Below are 16384 nucleotides of genomic sequence, written 5' to 3'. Positions count from 1 at the left end.
GAATTCTGAGCCCAGGAGTTTGTTTTGAGTGCCATTGCTGAATGGAGCTTACAGTCTTTCCACAAAAAACTCCACTCCTGGTTATCCCACTCCCTTAGATTTCTTCATTTGAGCTGTAAAATTTAGGGTGGGGGAGAGTGATTTCTGAACAATTGGGAGTCAGAAATCCTTGCCAGTCTACTGCAGATCATCCAGATGATCCACCTTCTGCCCATCCTTGTGTTAAATAAATCTTTGATCCTGGAGGGATCAGCACCAGGTATTAGACTGCATTCCAAAGCAAATGAATGAAAATAAGTTGTGCTTCTGAATCTCTCTTTCTGACATATCATTTGATATGTTATTCAGGCCATAATATCATGCAGTCCATAACATCATAGAACTTGCTGCAACAAGATCTCTTTGTTCTAGAAGTTTACATCATCATTCTCTCTAATGTTTATTAAATGTATTTGTATTTACAAAATTTATATATTGGTGTACACCCAATAAAAATCGGGCCTCAGGCCTTTGCTGAGAGAGGGACGGGGAGTGGAACCCTGTTGATTCTGTTGGACCTCTCAGTGGCTTTTGATACCATTGACCATGGTATCCTTCTGTATAGGCTATCTGGGCTGGGAGTTGGAGGTACTGCACTGCAGTGGTTCCACTCCTACTTGGATGGGCAATTCCAGAAAGTGGTGCTGGGGGATTATTACTCTCTCTCTTGGCAGTTATGCCATGGGGTGCCACAGGGCTTTATTTTATCCCACATGCTGAAATCACCGGGAAAAGTTATTTTGAGATGGTGACAGTGGTGTCATCAATAGGCAGATGACACCCAGCTCTCTCTCTCCTTTTCATTAGGGATGTACGAATCCCTTACCTTCCTGTCCGCAGGGGGTCCACCAGGGGGGAGGCGATCCATTCCTCCTCCCAGAATCCTCACTGGCCGGCTCCGCTCCGTGGCAATTCTGCAGAGCCACCAGCCAGCTCCGAAGCCCCAGCAATACGGCCTCCATGGCCGTATTGCTGGCTAGACTGACGAACTGCGGACGCAAATGACAACCAGCGTAGCGGACGCCATTTGTGGCCCTGTTCCTTCACGCAATAGGCTACGTAAATCTTTACGTAGCCTATCACATCAAAGAGCAGGGACGCAAATGGCGGCCGCTACGCCGGTCATAGGGATGGCAGAGAATTCCGCCACGGATTTCAGTGAGGCCGAATGCACTGGCATTTGGCCCCCCAAAACCCGTGGCGGAACGGCCTCCCCCCCCACGGAATCCCCCCCCGGGACGAAGCTTACCTGGGGTGGATGTTCCGGCGGCGGCAGCAGTGGTGGCAGCTGGTCTCTCGGCCGGCTGCTGTGGACTCAAATGGCGGCCGCCGTAGTGGCCGACATTTGCGTGCGGCCAGGCTGCCATGATAGGCTACGTAAGTATTTACGTAGCCTATCACAGCAAAGGCAGCCACGCAAATGGCGGCCACCACGCCATTTGCGTAACTGCCTTTGCCGTGATAGACTACGTAAATACTTACGTAGCCTATCATGGCAAGCGGGGGGAAAAAAAACAGCATACGCAAGGTACGGCAGCCACCATTTGCATTCCCTTTTGTTCGCTGTTTTAGCCTACGTAAATATTTACGTAAGCTATTATGGCGAAAAAAGGGGAACACATATAGCGTAGTGGGCGCTATTTGCGTTCCCTTTTTTTCGCCGCAGTAGCTTACGTAAATATTTACGTAGGCTAAAACAGCGAAAAACAGGGAACACAAATGGCAGCCGCCGTAGCCGCCGCCATTTGCATACACTGTGTGTTGTTTTTTTCCAGAAGGCTGCCCAGCAGCCGGATGTCCGGCTGCGGGCAGTCCCAGCCGGCGGCTCTGCGGAATCTCCGCAAAGCGGAGCGGCCTGATTAGGATTTCGGGGGGAGGTGCAGAGCGCCTCCCCCCCACTGCGAATCACCCCGTCGATAAGGTAAGTGACTTTCATACATCCTTACATTTGCATCCGCAGTTTGTCAGTCCAGCCAGCGATATGGCCATGGTGGCCATATCGCTGGGGCTTCGGAGCCGGTGGCAGGCAGGATCCACTGGCGAGGACTTCGCAATAGAGGAGGAGGTAGGAGATCAGGGGGCTGGATTCAATAGAATCCGGCCTCATTGGGTTCTGTGGAGGATGTCTCCAGCATCCCTACTTTTGTTCAAATCCAGGTGAGACAGTGGGTGTTCTGAACCAGTGTCTAAATGTAGTAATGGACTGGATGAGGGCCAATAAGCTGAGACTCAGTCCAGATAAGGCAGAGGTACTGTTCTTGGGTGGTTCTTCTACCTAGGTGAGTGATGCTCAACCCTTTCTGGAAGGGATTGTGTTCCCCTAAAGGATCAGGTTTGTAGTTCGCGAGTGCTTTTGATCCAGCACTGCCATTGGACGCACAGGTGGCCTCAGTGGCTCGGAGCACCCTTTATCAGCTTAGGGTGATATACCAACTGTGATCCTCCATGGACAGAATAGCGTAGCTACAGATATCCACACTCTGCTAACCTCTTGTTTGGATTACTGCAGCGCATTGTATGTGGGGCTGCCTTTGAAAACCACCTGGAAACTAGGGATGTACGAAAGTCACTTACCGTTTCGCGGATCTGCTTTGCGGTGGGGGGGGAGGTGCTCTGTCCCTCCCCCCAGAATCCTCGACGGGGGGGGAGGCGCGCCGTCCCTCCCCCCGGAGTCCTGCCTGGCCGGCTCCGCTCCACGGGGATTCCACGGAACCGCCGGCCGGCTCCGCCCACAGCCAGACATCCGGCCGCTGGGCAGCAGGGACGCAAACGGTGGCTGCCGTAGCCACCGCCGTTTGCATCCCTGTATTTAACAGTGATAGGCTATGTAAATATTTACGTAGCCTATCACGTCAAAGTAAAAAAAAACAACGGTGTACGCAAATGGTGGCAGCTACAGCGGCCGCAATTTGTGTTCCTTATTTTTTGCCGTTTTAGTCTACATAAATATTTATGTAGGCTAAAACGGCGAATCAAAAAGGGACGCAAATAGCGCCCACTACACTATTTGCGTTCCCCTTTATTTTCGCCGTAATAGTCTACGTAAATATTTACGTAGACTAAGACGGCGAAAAATAAGGAACGCAAATGGCGGCAGTCATAGCCGCCATTTGCTTACGCCGTTGTTTTTTTGGGGGGGGCTACCCAGCAGCCACCACGGCCAGAAATCCGGCTGTGGATGGCCCTGGCCTGGCTGGCTGCTCCGTGGAGCCACCGCGGAGCACAGCCAGCCGTCAAGGATTCCGGGGGGGAGGACCGGATCACCTCCCCCCCCGTCGAGGATTCCGGGGGGAGGGACGGAACGCCTCCCCCCCCCACCATGAACAGAATCCGCGGAAAGGTAAGTGACTTTTGTACATCCCTAGTATTAAATTCGGAGCCCTAAATTGCTTTAGGCAGGGTTACCCAGTGGATTGTCTCCTTCCATATATACCTGCCAAGTCCCCAAGATCATCTTTGGAGGTCCTCCTCAGGGTGCCCCCGCCAAGTGAGGTGAGGGTGGTCCTCATCCAGCCTATTGCTAAGTTTAGGCACTTATCGAGGACTTGCACAGCTTCATTTAATTCAGATGTCCCAGGGAGATAGAGATGTTTGTCATCAGCATTACGGGTGTACGAAACCCCACTTACCTGGCTCCACTGGGGTCCGCAGGTGGGGGGAGGCGATCTGTTCCTCCCCCCAGAATCCTCGGCAGGGGGAGGCGATCCGTTCCTCCCCCCCCCGGAATCCTGCTCAACCGGCTCCATTCTGTGGCCAGTCTGCGGAGCTGCTGGCCAGGCCAACCACCCTAGGGATGCACGAAAGTCACTTACCTTCCGCCGACTTCACTCTGCAGAGCCACCGGCCGGGGCCACCCGTAGCCAGACATCCAACCGCTGGGCAGCCTGCGGGTATGCAAATGGCGGCAGCCGTTGCTGCCACCATTTGCGTCCCTGTATTTTGCCATGATAGGCTACGTAAATATTTACGTAGCCTATCACAGCAAAAAAACCAAAAAAAAACAGCGGAAGCAAATGGCGTCGGCTACGGCGGCTGCCATTTGTGTTCCCTTTTTTTTGCCGTTTTAGCCTACATAAATATTTACATAGGCTATTACGACAAAAAAAAACCCAAAAGGGAACGCAAATGGCGTAGTGGCCACCGCTGCATCCACCACCAGGTAGGTCCGTCCTGGGGGGATTCCTCGGGGTGGTGGGGGGGGAGGGAGGCCGTTCCACCACGGACTCCGGGCGTCTGGATTCTAAAGAATCCAACCTCACTGGAGTCCGTGGCGGAATTCTCCGCCATCCCTAATCACCATACTGATGTCACTTTGCTCCATACCCCCTAATGACCGCTCCCAGCAGCTTCATATATATGTTAAACCCCAGTGGGGACAAGATGGTACCTTGTGGAACCCTATAGCTCAATTGTCAAGGGGCGAAGGAATAGTCACCCAGTGTTACTCTCTGAAGTGGACCCTGCAGGTAGGATCAGAACCACCATAACACAGTGCTTCCAGTGCCCAGCACAGAGCTCGCCCAGGAGAATACCATGGTCAATAGTATTAAAGCTGATGAGAGATTGAGTAGAATTAACATGGTCACACTCCCCCTGTCCTTCTCTCGATAAAGAGTGATTCAGTAGGGATGTCAGAGAATTTCTCCACGAATCTCGGAGAGGCCGAATGCCAGCGCATTCAGCCCCCCGAAATTGGTGGAGAAACAGTCTGCCACCCCCCCCGCCTCCCCCTGGGACGGGACTTACCTTGTGCGAATGTCCCTGGCGGCAGCAGCTCCGGCGCCGGTTCGGCAGCTGCGGCGGCCGGTCTTCCGACCAGCTGCTGCCACCGCCATTTCCAAGTTAAAAAAAAAAAACAACAACAAACGTGATAGGCTACGTAAAGATTTACGTAGCCTATCATGGCTAGATTTTTAAAAAACACCGTGATAGGCTACGTAAATGTTTACGTAGCCTATCACGGCTGACTGAAAGAAAAAAAAACCTGCGCGTACGCAAATGGCAGCGCCCATGGGCGCCGCCATTTGCGTTCCTTATTTTGGCACGTGTAGTCTACATAAACATTTACGTAGACTACGGCGAAAATAAGGGGAACGCTATTTGCGTTCCCCTTATTTTCGCTGTAGTCTACGTAAATGTTTACGTAGACTACACGTGCCAAAATCAGGAATGCAAATGGCGGCGTCCATGTGCGCTGCCATTTGCGTACGCGCGGGTTTTTTTTTTTTTCACTCAGCCGTGATAGGCTACGTAAACATTTACATAGCCTATCATGGCTGACTGCAGGGACGCAAACGGCGGCGGCTATGGCCGCCGCCATTTGCGTCCTGGCAGGAGAGAAGGATTTGCGGCCGGAGGGACGGGGCGCCTCCCCCCCGGCCAGAATTTCAGTGGGGAGGGATGGGGCGCCTCCCCCCCGGCCAGAATTTCGGGGGGAGGGACGGAACGCCTCCCCCCCACCGCGAATCAAGCTTTGGGATCAGGTAAGGGACTTTCGTACATCCCTTATGATTCAGTCCCGTTACCAGGCCAAAACCCAGATTGAAATATGTCTAGATAATCAGTGTCCTCCAAGAGTGCTTGCAATTGCCCCACTACAACCTTCTCAAATACCTTCCCCAACAAAGGAGTATTTGCAGCTAGGCATTAGTTATCAAATACCATTGGGTCCAGAGCAGGTTTCTTCAGGAGTGGTCATACTACTGCCTCCTTAAGAGCAGCAGGAACCAACCCTTCACATAGAGACAAATTTACCACTCCCTGAACCCACCCAGTCATATCCTCTTCCTGCTAGCTCTTGTTAGCCAGAAAGGGCAAGGATCAAGAGGCCACGTAGTCGGTCACATTGCTGCAAGCACCGTCCACGTCACCAAGCTGCAGCAACTGAAATTGGTCACGCAAAATTGGGTAGATGGTGGCATCAGAACCTTGACTAGAGCTGCACAAACTACAGCACACTCAGATGGTTGAGTGCATATCCATTTGGAAGCAAAATAGGGTCGCCCAAAAATAAGGTAGTGGTTTCTACATACTTGGGGGACTCCCTAGGTGTGCACAATTGTTTAAGTATGTAAATTAAAAGAGGATGACTTTGTTCAACATCCCCCAAACAGCCCAATAACTAGTTATCTATGGGCTTCTGGGCTCTATGGATTGTTGAGGTGTCAATTGAGATCCCCACAAGAAGTGGAAATTGGCTTGCTGAAACCCCTAACAGTTTATGGTAACTCTCTTTGAGGGCGGATTAGGATTGGAGAGAGATGTGTGCTGTGAGGTTAAAAACCTCTCCTGTCTCCTCCCTGTTTCAGGAGGAAGAAAGGAAAATGAGACGTTTCCCTTTCCCACTCTCTAGAACCAATGCTATATAGCTGTAAAGCATTCACATTCAGGGCTTCTAGTGCTAAAAGAACATAGGAATTTGCTTTATGCCAGATTAGTTTATTTGTCCATCTAGCCCAGTATTGTCAACTCTGGCAGTGGCCTTCCAAGGTCTCAGGCAGAGGGATCCTGCTATGGGATCCTTTTAACCTAGCAGAGGAAGGCTGTTCAGGGCAAGGTGGGAAAGACATGAAGGTGTCCTTTTTCTGTTCCTCCCTCCCTGAAACTCCTCCTACCCACCCCACCCCAACAGCCTTAACTACATGGCTTCTGTTGGAACACAGGACTGGAGAACTCCTTTTAGGTGCCTAGGGATATTAGGTCCCATAGTGCTTCTACTTAAACATCTGGAACCATGTTGCTTGCACTAGCCATCCTGTCTGGAATTGACACAGTTATAGAAGATCTAGATAAAGTTGTTGCAAAACTGCTGCATTTCAGTGATTCCTGTGTTGGCATCCCACCTTTTTTTAGAAGATTTGTAGCAATTTTTTGACTTTAAATATGACGGCAGGGCCAGCTGTCAAAGCAGTATTGGTATACTTGGTGGAAGAATCAGTCTGTTCCATTGATGATGCGCTTGGTGATGCCTTGCCCCTGTATTACTGGCATTTCCTAGCTGTGCTGGCATTAGATATGTGCTATGTGGTCCCTTTGCCCATAACCAGACTTTTGTCCTTTGTAAAAATTTAATATCATTTTTCTAAATTGCAAGCGCACTAATGGTTTATTTTTAATTTCATTTCTTTTTCACTAAAGTACAATTATGCTAATAAACATAACACAAAAAATAAGCAAACAAATGGTCAGATTTTTCTGGCTACAAAGAGGAAATTACCAATTAAGGCTGCAGTCCTAGATGCACTTACCTGAGAGTAAGCCCCATTGAACTCAATGGGACTTACTTATGAGTAAAAGTGTACAGGATTGCACTGTAAAGATCCAACTTCAGTAATGAAAGGAACAGAAAATGACTAATTAGATGGAGTTTTTAATGCCAGGAGAAGCAGAAACTGATCTAAACTACACCAAATGAGATCACTGATGATCGATGACTAGAATCCTAAATACACTTTCTAGGACCAATGAGCAAGGCTGAGCCAAAATGCTTCTATCCTTTTGCCACCCCATTTGTGGATGATGAAATTTGGGTTAATTTCTCAGATTGGCTTCAACTTAACCCCAGCAGCCTCAAAGCCTTTTTTGGCAGCTGCCAGCCAGTAGGCACAATTTCCCCTCAGTAATAAATATCCTATGCATGGTGCTATATATCGAAGGGGCTTCTGAAGGAAAAATTGTGGTGACACCAAAAAATGGGCTCCGCCATGGTTTTCCTCCAAAAGCCCCCTTGGTGAAATGGTAGGTCATGACATAGTATGCAGAGGTGCTTATGGGGGCTGGGGGGAGATAATGGCTACCAATTAATTGAAGGCACTATTTCAATATCCCTCCCCACAAAGCTCCAAAATTTAAACCAGTAGTTCTCAAATGGGAATGTTCAGTTCAGCCTTACTTCTGAGTAAACACAGTTATGATCCTGCCTGTAGGGATAAGCATTGTGAGATTGTCATGGGGGACATAGTGTTATATTGAACGTTGTATAATTTTAATGCCACTTCAGCAGCATTGTAGAAGAGTATTGCCTCAGCCGTGCTAAAAGGCCGAAATTTGGAAAGGACCAATATTCCAGCTTCAGTTTCAACCGTTTAAGGTGGGAAATTCAGTAGGAGAAGTAAGGTGTAATAGGCCTTGTAATAAACCTGGGGCTGCCGTTAAAAGTGGCAGCACTGTCTCATGTTCTTCCCGTCTGTAATATACCAATGTCATCATCCTATGAGTTTTCCTGCCTCCACAGCAACATAATTGGCTGCAGACAGCAGGTGGGGGTCTGCATGATAATGTTGAGACACACCTAAGTGAGGAGGGGGAGTACTTTTATTTCCACCCTTAATTACTGTTTTAACTGTAAGTCCCTGTTTGCTCTGCAATAGCTAATGTGATGGCATTTGCAATGCTAGTGGCAAAAGCTATCTAGTCCTTCACCATTTGCCCCATAAAACCCTAGTTTAATGCCCCTCCTGCAGTTTTCCCCTTGGTGCCAGTATGCCCTTAGGACGCCATGTCAGGGACGAAAGATGGCCTGCCCCTGCCCTCCCTGTTCACTACCAGTAAGATCAGCTAGATTACCAGAGACCTGGGACAGGTCTTTCCAATCCTCATTTGATTCGGTTAACATGTGGCGGTTTGAATGAATGGTTTTGAAATTGTAATTTGTTGGTCATTGTTTTGTGTTTATGATGTTTTTATGTGTGTTAAATCTTTTTGTAAACCACCCTGTGAAGGCATGTATCCTGAAAAGGGGGTGGAATTATTTTAATGAATATTTACCTGCCCTCAAAAAGCCCTTTAAATTCTAATGGGACTTTGCAAGAGAACAAGATTTTCAGTGCTGGGATCCTAGTGAATGTAGCATAGAACTGGCTTCTCTAACTTAATTTCATTTAAATGCCTCATTTGATGTTTTAAGTTTTAAGTTTTTAGTTAAAGTTCTGGTGAGGATATGCCATGTAAAAGCAATATTTCTGATTTCTTCAAGATTTTGTCCGTATATGTAGGCAACCCAGGGAAATATACCTGGAATCCAGTTGTAACAATGATTTTTTCTTTTCTTTTTTTCCAGTTTGTTTGAAACCCTCCAGTCACTGTTTTGGTCCGTCTTTGGACTTATCAACTTGTATGTGACCAATGTTAAAGCACGGCATGAATTCACTGAGTTTGTTGGGGCCACGATGTTTGGTACCTACAACGTCATCTCTCTGGTTGTCCTGCTCAACATGTTGATAGCTATGATGAACAATTCCTACCAGCTTATTGCTGTCAGTTCCTTGTTTTGATTCTTGCTTATTTTGAAAGTCATTTCTGCCAACTGACCAAAACTTCAGTTTTCTGAAAAATCATAAGCTCTGCATGCTTACAAGATTAGGTTCTTTTGGATATGTTCAGGCCTCTAAAGAAGCAGAAATCAGCAACCTGAATATTCCAGCAGGACTAATTTTTCAGAACATGCAGAACTCAATAAGCCTGCTTCAAACACCATAACACATGTAACACACAACACTCTGTGACCTAGTTTGCATGTCACAACAACCCACGGTTTATCAAATCATGTGGTTGAATCATGTGAATCAAGTGGTTGAATCATGTGAATCAAGTGGGAGTGAGTGAGCATGCTAGTTCACATCACCAAATTGTTCCCGCTGCATGGGTTAAACCATGGGTTCCAACTCTGGGTTGTTCCTCCCCCAACTCACAATCCTGGGTTCAGTCATCACAATAAACAGAGCATCCCTGGGTTGTTTAGCTCAGCTGGAGTGGGCAGCAGCCAGCATGCTGCTCCGCCCCTCTACAGTCACGACTAGCTGTGGTTTAATAATCTGAGGATAGTCATGACATGTGAACTAGGTCAAGATCGTAGCCCTGGTAAAAAGTCCCTGCTAGCTGAGAATTCCAGTTTCTAAAACATATTCAATTATGCCAAAGTGTTACTGGCCTTTTGCCCCCTAGCCTGTTCTGTTCTTCTTAGCCCCAACATCTCTTTCTACATTTTATTATCTTCTAGATCCCACCCCAACCCTTGTTTCTCTCATCCTCAAATTATCTTCATGCTTTGCACTTTATTGTACTGCTAAGATAAATTCTATCTGAGTCTCTGTATCTTCTTCCCCCACATTAATCTCTGTTTTCCTTTGTCTGTTCTTCTCTTCTTTTCCTGCACTCTCCCCCATATCATCCACTCAGCTTGCCTCATTTCTCTTACCCACTGGACACGCCTACCTGTCCATTCAATGCTATTTCTTCTCTTAATTCTTTTTTCCCCTTTTAATTGCTGACTCTATTTTTCCCTCTCTTAGAAACAAAGTAGATATTACATGGAAGATCCATGATCAGATCTCCTGTCATAATTTTGCTTTCTAGTGGCTGCATAATGAATCATATAGAACAATGCAGATAAGGGGGAAAGGGGGTGGGGGAAGGGAAGTGCATGTAAAGGGAGCCCATCGTGATCCTGCATTTAAAACCGAAGCAGAAAGCCCTGGTAAAGTTGCAGGATTTTAGTCTGGTGTAGAAATGCTAAGAGAGTGGTAGTTTCATTCCACTTCACCATGGATTATGGAAGCCAAAATGGTTTCCCCACTTCCTTTCAATCCAATGAGGAGAACTTAATAAAAATGCCTCCCTTGCTGGATCAGAGTCCTTCGAATGCAAGGAGAGGTCTAGCTCAGCTCAGATGCTGCACAACCACCACCACCCTTTGCATTTCAAGCACCCTGATCCAGCAAGGATCTTTTTATGACAAATGGGTTTGCATTCTGGGATGTGGATCTGAGGCAGTGGCTGTGCCAGACCCTAATTTCAGATGTCTCAAGGCAGGGAGGGAAATGTAAAAATACCTCCCTCTCCTTGCACAGGAGGCTTCCCCTTATTTCTGGAATGGGTCAAGTGGGAAGCAGCAGAAACCATGGTTCATACCCTGGTGGGGCTGGAATCTGCCCCTTTCCTGATACTCTGTTTTTCTCTGTTACACTGAAAGCCAATCTGCGTAAATTGCTAAGGATTAGAATTCCTGCTGAATTCTGCTGCCTCAAGTCAGATTCTGAGATGGATTTGGGACCCTTCACATGCAGACTGGGGGCAGGGGGTAGAAAGCCAAGGGGTCCCCCTCAATATTCTGCCCTTGGGTCTGCCAAAGGGGGAGTCAACTTCACCAAGGAACAGTTATGCTATGAGTGGCACCATTTTGTAATCTTAAGCACTCCTAAGATGGCATCAACTCTAGAAAGGCCTCTCTACAAAGCACTTGTACCTTCCCAGCATTCTTCCACCAGGGCTTTTTCCAGACATATTTAGGGCAAGTGCATGCAGTGTGTAATATGCACTGCTTCTGGCAGGCAGGCAAGAATGAGAAGCAGACACAGTCAAAGATTGCTGTTATAGTGGGGCAAGTAAGTCATTGAAATCCAGACCTGAACCCTGAATGCAGATCTGCTGGACAGACAGACTTTCTGGGCTCCAGGACAGCACATGTGATTGTGGCAATTGGCTGTCAGTATAGAATAGGTGGAAATAGCTCTGTAGCTTCAGCTGCAGCTGTGTCTCATTCCCATTTCCAATCACTGGAAAAGGAACGGGTCATAGAAACTTCTTCCCCCTAATTCAAATCTGTAGAGTAAATGTTCCATGCAGCCACGGTATTATTAAGCAGTATGGCTCCTTCATAGCAATTATCCTTGGCTGGAAACAAATCACATTTTCCCCATTTGTCACTGCCCTCTGCTGCCTTGCAGAGATTGGAAGTTTAAAGGCAACATGGAGATCAGAGAGTGCCTCTTCAAGCTCATGGTTAAAATTAGAGGTGGTGGTGGTGAAGCTCATTGGGCTTGGGCCCACATAGAAGCTTTGGAGGCATGCAATCCTTCATTTCAACTCTGAACCAGAGAAGCATTCCTAGCTTCTCAAACAACCTCCACACCAGCCCTCCCACAGTCCCCAGACCTCCCTCACCCTCTCCCATTCCTTTCCCTTTAAAGATGGTTTATTGCCATTGCAGTAGTCCCTGGGCAGAGTACATCTCTTAAGTGCCATCAGGTCTTTGGTCCTGGTGTGTTACATAGCAACAGACCAGGCCATGGGACGGAGGGAGAGCCAACCCTCCTCTTTGCCTTTCCCCTAGTGCTGCTGCTGCTTCCACCACCATTTGCCCACTGATTAATCTTTAAAGGGAAGGGAGGTTTGAAGGTTGGGGGTTGGCTGGGCAGAAGTGGAGTTTTTAACTCACAATCAGCTACTACCCCACCCCACCCCATGTCAGATTGGCTTGGGAAATAAGCTGATCAATTTCCAATTTGGGGGAAATAGCTGTGCTTATTTTCCAAGACAATCTGACAGCCGGTGGAGGGTAGCCCATTTTGAGTTATCACGAAAAGGTGTGGTTTCACAATACATTCCAACTGCACCTTAGGTCATGTTAAATTTCAGTTACGGTCAATCTCAAAGCATTCATCCCTCTTCTCAGTTTTAAGATGGATTATCTTGTCATTGAGCAAAATCCAACATTGTGCACGTGGATGGGAGTCTACACACACAATGGAAGTTTCCCTTCCCTCTGCAGTCCCCTGCAGAGCCTCGAAATCTGCTCTAGAGGGTCCCCTCAACCCTCCGAAGCAGAGTTGGGGGACTGTGATCCGCCAGCTGTGTCTGCTCCATTGGCGAAAGGACAACATTGGATATAACACTGAATTTTATTTTGATTATTTATACCCTGCTTTAAAAAAAAAAATCCAAAGCAGCTTGCAAGAAAAAAAGCCGTAACAATAAAATACTGATTAAAGATCACAGGAAGCAAACAGAAAACACCAGCATTAAAACCAAAGGAGAGAGCATAAAACAGTAGAGATCAAATAATAACATACCTGATGGAATAGAAAGGTTTTCAGCACACATCTACAAACAGGAAGAGAGGAAGTTCGACAGACTTCTAGTATGAAATTAAAATATGTTTTCATATTTCCTGTATTCAGGATCATGCAGACATTGAATGGAAATTTGCTCGAACAAAACTTTGGATGAGTTATTTTGAAGAAGGAGGAACTCTGCCCACTCCCTTCAATGTCATACCAAGTCCAAAGTCTCTCTGGTACCTGATCACATGGCTGTGGAGACAACTGTGCAGGAAAAAAATTAGAAAGAAACCTGAAAGTTTTGGAACAATTGGGGTAAGCAAAAAATTGCCATTTTTGTCCCCACCCACTTGTCTTTATGTATCCATGAAAACCAGAGGCCAGCAGACTGGGCAAATACCAAGGCCCAAATGCTGACAAAGAGCTTCCTGGGCCATTTACGTTTCCATTTTCAATCTCTCGTGCACTACTTCAGGCTTCTTTGGAGACTAATACAAAATGAAAAGACGCACCCCCTTCCCTTTTCTGGTTAAGGGTAGCCAGAACTAATTGGTGTTGCCTCTGCCCCATAAAAGCTTGAGCTGAGGGTTGGAAATTTGGGAAAGCATTACCCAGTGGTTCCTAACCTTTGAATTCACTACCACCCACCAAGTACACAACATTATCATTGAATAGTCCCCAAGTTACAAGTAAAAAGGACTTAAAAACAGCACTCAAGATAAGGCAACTATTCTGATATATAATTATATTTATGATATATGCGTATGATGCACACATCTCAGGCATACATTCACTGAGTCCCTTGTGCCTGATAGCCATCAGCCAATTCCTTGAGAACTGTTTCTCCCTTTTGTTTGTCACTATTACATAGGGATGTCAGAGCATTCTGCCACGGATCTCAGTGAGGCCGAATGCCAGTGCATTCGGCCCCCCGAACTCCATGGCGGAACGGCCTGCCCCCCCCCGCAGATCCCCCCCCCCGGGACGAGACTTACCTGGGGCGAATCTTCAGGGCAGCGGCGGCTTTGGTGGCTGGTCTTCCGACCGGCTGCCGCTGGAGATGTATGAAAATCACTTACCTTTCGGGGATTATGCTGATGGTGCGGGGGGAGGCATTCCGTCCCTCCCCCCGGAATCCTCCCAGGGGGGAGAGGTGCTCCGTTCCTCCCCCCCCCCGGAATCCTGGCCGGCCGGCTGTGCTCCGCAGCAATTCTGCAGAGCCGCCGGCCGGCTCCACCAGCAGCCAGACATCCGGCTGCTGGCTAGCAGGGACGCAGATGGCGGCGCCGTTTGTGTCCCTGCAGTCAGCCATGATAGGCTACGTAAATGTTTACGTAGCCTATCATGGCTGATTAAAAAAAAAAAAAACGCGCTGCAAATGGCATTTGTACGCCATTTGCGTACGCGCGTTGTTTTTTTTTTAATCAGCCGTGATAGGCTACATAAACATTTACATAGCCTATCACGGTATTTTTTTTAAATTTAGCCGTGATAGGCTACGTAAATCTTTACGTAGCCTATCACGTTTTGTTGTTGTTGTTTTTTTTAACTTGGAAATGGCAGCGGCAGCCAGTCAGAAGACCGGCCGCCGCTGCCGCCGCCGCCGAACTGCCGCTGGAGCCGCCACCGCCAGGAAGATCCGCCCCAGGTAAGTCCCATCCCGGGGGGCTGGCGGGCCATTCCGCCACCAATTTCGGGGGGCCGAATGCACTGGCATTCAGCCTCGCCGAGATCCGTGGTGGAACTTTCGTACATCCCTAGCTGCCGCCGCCACCATTTGCAGTCTTGTAAAAAAAAAAAAAAACCGACGTGATAGGCTACATAAAGATTTACGTAGCCTATCATGGCTGGGTTAAAAAAAAAAACGCGTGCGGAAATGGCGGTGGCTACGGCCGCCGCCATTTGCGTTCCTTATTTTTGGCCGTCTTAGTCTATGTAAATACGTAGGCTATGACGGCGAAAATAAAGGGGAATGCAAATAGCGCAGCGGGCACTATTTGTGTCCCTTTTTGATTCGCCGTTTTAGCCTACGTAAAGATTTACGTAGGCTAAAACAGTGAATCAAAAAAGGATGCAAATACCGCCTGCTACGCTATTTGCGTTCCCCTTTATTTTCGCCGTCATAGTCTACATAAATATTTACGTAGATTAAGACGGCCAAAAATAAGGAACGCAAATGGCAGCGGCCGTAGCCGCCGCCATTTGCGTACGTGGTGTGTTGTGTGTTTTTTTCCCCCAGAGCCCTCCGCGGCCGGAAATCCGGCTGCAGACGGCTCTGGCCTGGCTGGGCCTGGCCGGCTGCTCCACGGAGCTGCAGCGGAGCACAGCCGGCCATCGAGGATTCCGGGGGGAGGGACGGAACGCCTCCCCCCCCCACCATCAACATAATCTGCAGAAAGGTAAGTGACTTTCGTACATCCCTACTGTTACAGTGCCCCCTGTGCTATTTTCTTTTGGGAAGCTTATCACACATGCTTAGTCTGACTGTAAGTGTATTGTGTGTTTTTTTGTTGATTTCTGCCCAAAATAAAATAGGGAGGCGACAGTCAAGTGCAACACATTTTTTTAATGTCTGGAGGAGAAATCTGGGATTTTATCTTCAAGGTGGAGTGAGCATTAAACAACCTTTCTCTGGTGTCTGTCAGAAGAGGGAAGAGAAGAATTTCTAAAATCCTAAACACCCCACAAAATTTGAAATGCCCTGGAGATTTGTATCTTTCCCTCTGGGAGGCCCATATGGCCTCACTTAATAATTACTGGTTAGCTAGAGAGCCTTAAATCACTTTTCCCCCAAATTCAGTGAATTCCCAGTGAAGGTTTACAAATAAACTTCAGACTTATTAGGCAAGTTTGAACTATCACAGCGCGGAGGGGGAAGCCATAGTGTGTGGGGGGGGGGGGTTAGAAGCCACCTCTGCTGCACACCTCGCTGGGTTCGGACAACATGATAACTTGCATGGGTACTTAGGGAAATGGTGGTCATATGAGCCACAGTGGCTTCTCCCCCAGCCCCCGTGAGCGCCTGAGCCCAGCCATTATCGTGTAATACCATGCTAAATTGCCTGGCTGTTGAGTTAGTAATGTTCATGGTCACCTCTTAGAACAGTGTAACTTACTTCTTTCTCCTTTCAAGGTTATTTCACATTACATCGTTTAAATATATACCTTAAAAATTACACCTAAAATGAAACACGTATTTGGGAATGTGTATATCACATAAATACATTCACGAGGGAGCTAAGTATACTCCAACTCCCTTTGGAGTATACATTCAATAGTCATCCTAACTATATTGCCATATAATGGCTGTGTTTGCTTGTAACACTAAGTCATGATGTATGTTCATGGTTTGTTGCTTTAGCTTTGAATTGCCTTGCAGATGAGCAAACCAGTTGTGGTTTGTTTTCCCTATTTCTGGCTGCTCTGGCAGGCTGCTCTTGCTGGGTGCCTCTGTTTCAGGGCAGACACTAGGACAACAAGCTATGGATAAGCCGCATTTCTGGTTCAGA

At 47.6% G+C, this 16384-nt stretch overlaps 1 protein-coding gene across 1 annotated transcript in view; it reads left to right on the top strand.

The window, feature by feature from the left end:
• Positions 1-16384, top strand: part of TRPC4 (transient receptor potential cation channel subfamily C member 4) — a 193204-nt gene that overhangs the window by 164667 nt on the left and 12153 nt on the right. The window contains exons 7-8 of the mRNA XM_084835473.1: positions 9098-9293; positions 12996-13190. Coding sequence (XP_084691599.1) covers positions 9098-9293; positions 12996-13190 — 391 coding nt within the window. The remainder of the gene's footprint in view (positions 1-9097; positions 9294-12995; positions 13191-16384) is intronic.

The sequence above is a fragment of the Heloderma suspectum genome, chromosome 2, assembly GCF_057233095.1.
Source record: "Heloderma suspectum isolate Gila_16-S chromosome 2, 16-S_ref, whole genome shotgun sequence".
Lineage (NCBI taxonomy): Eukaryota > Metazoa > Chordata > Lepidosauria > Squamata > Helodermatidae > Heloderma > Heloderma suspectum.
Note: the sequence above shows the minus strand (reverse complement) of the source record. Positions and strands in the feature narration are given on the sequence as shown.